General features: G+C 45.1%; 1 protein-coding gene across 8 annotated transcripts in view; it reads left to right on the top strand.

Annotated features, from left to right (window-relative positions):
- Window positions 1–2,449: 2,449 nt before the first annotated feature.
- The window catches only part of Adam22 (ADAM metallopeptidase domain 22), a 221,883-nt gene continuing 218,332 nt past the window's right edge, over window positions 2,450–6,000 (top strand). For 4 of the 8 annotated variants that reach the window (XM_051152036.1, XM_051152034.1, XM_051152031.1 and 1 more), the window contains exons 1-2: window positions 2,451–2,805; window positions 3,262–3,422. In XM_051152036.1, the coding sequence (XP_051007993.1) occupies window positions 2,727–2,805; window positions 3,262–3,422 (240 nt within the window). In that variant the 5' untranslated portion in view covers window positions 2,451–2,726. Of the gene's footprint in view, window positions 2,806–3,261; window positions 3,423–6,000 lie in introns of all 8 variants that reach the window. The other 4 variants (XM_051152033.1, XM_051152030.1, XM_051152037.1 and 1 more) reach the window with 2 other exon arrangements.

Raw genomic sequence — 6,000 nt, 5'->3', positions numbered from 1 at the left:
TTTTATTTTATTAATCCTACAGCTCCATGGGCATGGGAGGTCTTTCCAAATTTCTGATAACTTCCCCGACTTCTTTCTCCAGAGACTTAACATCCTTATCATGCAAGTTGTTCTTTCACTAGGGTTACCCCAGGATATTTTCTATTATTTGAGGATATTATGAAAGGTACTATTTCTCTGATTTCTTTCTTGGCCTGTTTGACATTTGGAAGGTGACTGATTTTTGTGAAATACGTTTGTATTCAGCTACTTTGCTGAAAGTGTTTATCAGCAGTAGCAGTTCCCTGCTTGGAATTTTTATGGCACTTTATGTATACTATCATATCATCCCTGTTGTGGGCTATTCAGCAGATAAGACTGCTCAGACATGGGTTTAAACCAATAGAAAGTCTTTATTAGCCGGCTGGCAACTACACTGGGTGTTGGTGATCCCAGGGCAGCACTGAGCCTTTTTCAGGGTGAGCTTTCAAGCACACAAAAGAGTTCTTGGTTGACATGCTTCAGTTAATGAGAGGAGTGAGCCAGAAGTGGAACTGCAGAAGCCAAAAAGCAAGGTTAGTGTATTTTGAGATTTCCCCAGAACTATGGACTTTGATGGAGTAGGCCTTTGTTTTCATTTTGGCAGGTGGTGCTGTCTACATGCTAAGCTTTGCAGGCTGAATGGCACTTCCATTCAGTTGTGCTGGAATCAGTTGTGCTAAGGTGTAGGAGTCTACTAAATTCTAGGGTGGGGGCTGTTACAATATGCAAAAACTTTGGCTTCTTCCTTTCTGATTTGTACCCCTTTCATCTCCTTTAGTTGTCTATTGCTCTAGCTAAGACTTTAAGTAATATATCGAACAGATCTGGAAGAGAGTGGACAGCGTTGTCTTGTTTCTGATTTTAGTGGAATTGGATTGAGTTTCTCTCAGTTTCAGTTGATGTTGCCTATGGGCTTGCTGTGACCTTCCTTTATTGTTTAGGTATGCCCCTTGGATCCCATTATCTCTCCAGGACTCTTACCATGAAGGGTGGTGGATTTTGTCAAAGGCCTTTTCTGCATCTGATGGGAGGATCATGTGGTTTTTGTCTTCCAGTTTGTTCATATGTTGGATTACATGTATTTATTTACATATGTTGAACCATCCCTGTGATGGTTCTCTGTGTTAAAGCCTAGTTGATATAGCTCTTTCGAGATCAGGGTTTCTCTGTGTATCCTTGGCTGGATTTGCTTTGTAGACCAGGCTGGCCTCAAACTCACAGAGATCCCACCTGCCTCTGCCTCCCCAAGGTCTGGAATTACAGGTGTGGGCCACTGCACCCACTTTTGCTCTAATTTTTAATTTTTTCTTTTCTTCTGTTCTGAGGATCAAATGTCAATGTACTTGGATTTCAGAATTTGTAAGGTACAAGTGTTAATTATGTTAGCAATTAAGTTATTATTATTTCATCTTGGTGAGCTTCTAACGTGTGAAATGGGGTGGGGGATAGGACAAACAGCCCCGGAAAGTATAGTTCCCCCTATTTGTTACCGGTACAAGTTTGAGGCTGGCAGATATTGGAAAAAGCAAAGACATGGCAGAGAATCGGGCTGAATCACACTTCATCTGCTTTCCTAGACTTCTGGGAGATGTCTTCTAATTTTCCTGGATTGGGTTAACCACCCTCCTCTAGGTATCAAAAATAAAATGAAATTATAAGCCACTTTAAAAAAAAGTCCTGAACCGGGTGTGGTGGCATAAGCCTTTAATCCCAGCACTTGGGAGGCAGAGGCAGGTGAATTTCCATGAGGTCGAGACTAGCCTCCTCTACAAAGTGAGTCCGGGACAGTCAGGGCTACACGGAGAAACCCTGTCTCAACAAACAAACAAACAAACGAACAAAGAAACAAGGCCTGGAAGAGTGGGTGTTAGAGATGGCTCAGAGGTTTAAACACACTGGTTGTTCCTCTGGAGGACATGAGTTGGATCTTAGGGACCCAACACTCTCTTCTGGCCTCCAGCGGTATTGCATACATACTGTGCACAAACACACCTGCTGGCAAAATATACAAATACAAGCATTTAAAAACCAACTTGCTGACATTCTTACCCAAAATAGTCTGAATGCGGGTGACTCACACCGAGGTCCTTTACCATTGTAACCACCAGGCACATAATAGGCCCTCAGCCCAAATCTGTGGAACGACTGACTCGCCCTGCACTCAGGGCATGGTCGCTTGGTAACACAAGCAATACTAACTGGTGAGCAACCTTGCGGCTCTTTGCAGACCTTGGGGGGAAGTGGGGAGAATTTGGGCTGCCATATGCTGTAATCCTTCAGCTCACATCCCTCACCTCTCCTTCCTGGGGTCTGCAGTCTCCGGGTAGCGAGGGTCGCGTCGCTGTGGAGACCAGCTCGATGCGGAGAGGGAACTACATTTCCCAGCTACTCTGGTGCGCGCGGCTGGGTGCGGCGCGGGGGGCAAGTGCACCAGGCCCGCTGCGCACTGGGCTCAGCTCCCCGTCGTGCTGGCCGCCGGCCCCGGCCTCCGCCTGGGGATGAGGTGGGAGGCGCTAGAAGCCACTTAGCTACAGCCCGGCGCCCGATGCGGCGCTCGCTCGCTGCCCCCGCCACCGAAGCGCCTGCGAAGCACAATGCAGCACTGAGGCAGCGGCGGCTGCGGCAGCGGCAGCGGCGCGGGCCGGGAAGGGGCGGCCGGGAGCCGGAGCCGGGGCCCCGGGCACCCCCAGTAGAGCGCCGCCACTATGCAGGCAGCCGCGGCCACGTCCTTCTGGCTGCTCTGCGTCTTGGGGACCTGCTCCCTGGCGCGCTGCGGTCGGGCAGGTAAGTTTGCAGCTGCCAGGGTTTCCAGGACGCTTTGGAGCCCCGAGACCCTCCGAAAAGCCTCATCCTCGTTTCCAGAGTGCGCGGGGTTTTTATCTTTTTATTTTTTTGAAGGGCGGTGAAAAAGGGAACAAACAGGCAAGTGTGGGGGGACTCGAGGATGCATCAGCAATCTGGGGTCAAATGCTTTCCCCCCCTGAAGAGTATCCTTCAGGAGAATGGAAAAGGGATACACTGTTTCTGGGCCCGAAGATGCTCTCGGATGAGCTGGTCCAGGGCTCTCCAGCTGGTGTCTCTGCGTCCTTCCCAGATGGGGTCCGGGAGGGGGAGGCGGGGGAATTTTCGTAGGGGAGATGTAGGACCGCAGGATGGAGGACGACTGTGGTTCAGGGTCATTAATTTTTGGCGTTTCTCTCCACTCCTTCCTCCCCCCCCCCCTCCCCGCCTGCCTGCAAGGAGACGCCTCACTGAGGGAACTGGAGAGGGGTAACGAAGACCGCTTCCTGGAGCGCCAGAGTATCCTACCACTGCGCCTCATCTACCGCTCGGGCGGCGAGGACGAAACTCAGCACGACCAGCTCAGCACGCGTGTGCGGGGCGACCCAGGCGGCCGGCAGGTGAGCGGCGAGGTGCGGGAAGTGGTCCTTGGCTCAGCCCAGCGACCCCGAATTTGCTTAGGGTTGCCCTGGAGACGCGATGTACTGGGTGAAAAGAGTGCAGTCCTAATGCGACTCATGCGTGATGCTCCCAGTGCAAAAAGGAGGAGAAAGGGAGACCAAATAAAAGGGAACCAAAAGAAGTGCAGGCCCAAGGTTTTGCAGAGGAGTGGGTGGGTGGCATGGGATGCTTCTAGTAGCCCAGTAACCTGAGCGAGAGGCAGAGACTCCACCTCCTTAGTTAAGCAACAACTGCACAGGGTAGGAGGATATTCTGTTTGGGCAGGATATGCATCATCTGTGTTGTTTTAACTCTGAGAGAAGGCACTGTAACCTAAGCTAAGTATTGTAGAAAGAAAAGAAACCTAAGAAATCCCCAAAACCAAACTAAAATAAACTACATTGCAAAATCTGCTCCCTTAGGTTTGTGAACACCAGAGATATACCCATTAACTTCTAACTTTCTCAAGACGGGTAATCCTGACTTTTTTTTTTTTTTTTTAAACTGTTGTAAATAGGGCTGCATTGTTTATTGATCACTAAAATTGTTTTAAAAAACTAATTTATTGCTGTACATGCATTTAAATCAATACCAAACATCTATAGATATGATTGAAAATATACTGGCTAATTCTAGCAAATATTTTTGAGGCCATGTATTTTTATGCTTGTATGGATCAACCTGACAGTTCATTCATCTGTAAATACATTTGAAGCTCATGCAGTTGAAAAATTGTTGTCAACTTTACTGAGGTAAAGATAAGCTGAGCACTTTCCACATATCTGTACATTCAACACTAGCATGTCTGTAATGTTATAATATACTCAATTATTCACATATGTGAGATATGTAAAGGTATGAAAAATATTTGTCTATATTTACTGACAAATAATTGGCTCCATTACAATTTTGTTGACATAGGTAGAAATTCAGGGTTACTTATAGTATCCATTGAAGTTAGATTATGCTAGACTATGTCCAGCCCTTAATGAAGAATTTTATTATCTGAATTAATGTTTGGCAGATAGCTGCCTATTTCTCTTTTTCATTTTGACTCATTTCCTGAAATCAAACCCTGAAAGGTAAGGATTATTTTAAAAGTGTAACCCTGAATTGCCATGATAAAAATAAGATTAATTCTTTGATACTATAAAGCAGCCATTCTTTCAGAAACAGTTTTACTTATCTCAAAAAATATGCAAATATATGTACTTATAGTTTATATGCATTGTTTTTCCATTTTGAGCTAGAGCTACAGTAAAGTTCATACTTTCAGTTTATGGGTTCTTCCACCCATGCCTTTGGTTTTTACTTTTAATTTTCCTTGTAATTTATTTATGAAGACATGAGTTCTTTCATTCTCTGTAGACTTTTCTATGGTCATGATTTTGCCAACGTAGGCAGTGAGTTAAAACAAGCCCCAGAGCCTTTGTGGCTATGGAAAGGGAAGACTGGGAGAAGCAGAGACGCAGAAAGAGAAAAGTGAAATTATAAACTCAGGAGCTCCGAGTCTTTGCTTGATGCTAATCATAACCTCAGTGCCTGTCTACCTCTTCTTTTTTTTGGGAGGCGGGGAGGGGGTTTGTTTTTTGTTTTTTGTTTTTTTTTTGTTTTTTTTTTTTTTTAGACAAGGTTTCTCTGTGTAGCTTTGGCTGTCCTGGACTTGTTTTGTAGACCAGGCTGGCCTTGAACTCACAGAGCTCCTCCTGCCTCTGCCTTCTGGAGGGCTGACTTACATACTTTATGCTGGTGAAATGCCACCAGTTTTGAAAAACAAGCTGTCTCATTCAGTGTTTCTAGAATGCCACTTCTGAGATATTTTGACTCATACAGGCCTCTCCCCTGGGGGCAAAAGTAAACTTCACAGCTGAGCTAAAAGATCCTAGTGTTTGGTAGAACTTGGATTATGCAGCATGCGTGGATTGTTAATTCAAGTCAGAAGCAGAAGCAATGCTCTTTATAATTATGACAAGTTATCCGTGGGGTCTAAAGGTACATACAGTACATCTTGATATCTACACCACCTGGGGAGTCCGTGTACCTTACCAGAGTCCTTAAACCGCAGCAGGGTACCACAGAGAACTGACAGACTCAAAGACATAACCAACATTTCCTACAGTGGGGAAACTAAGAGCTGTAATTTAACTTGAAAGTGTGTTGGTTTTATATAGGTCTTTTTATATTTGGTAAATAGAACTTTTGGCATCATAGGTACCCAGGGATATTTTTAGTAATTTCCTTCGTATTTCAGAAATAACATCTGAATGATTTTCTCTCCCCCCGCTGCCCGCCCCTCTCTGTGCATTTGTGAAAGCTCATAAGGAACACATGTATGTGTGTGTGTGTGTGTGTGTATGTGAAAGCTCATAATGGACACATGTGTGTATATGTGTGTGGTGTGTAATTCACTTATTGACTCTTTAAAAAGAATTTATTCACTTGAGCTCTTGCTATTTAGCATTTTAAAATAATCAAGGCCACAGGGATTTAGAAATAAAAGACACAATTCTAGCCTTTAAGGGGTTTACCAGGAAAATA

Source organism: Acomys russatus, chromosome 10 (assembly GCF_903995435.1).
Source record: "Acomys russatus chromosome 10, mAcoRus1.1, whole genome shotgun sequence".
Classification (NCBI taxonomy): Eukaryota; Metazoa; Chordata; class Mammalia; order Rodentia; family Muridae; genus Acomys; species Acomys russatus.
This window is presented reverse-complemented; position numbering and strand designations above follow the sequence as displayed.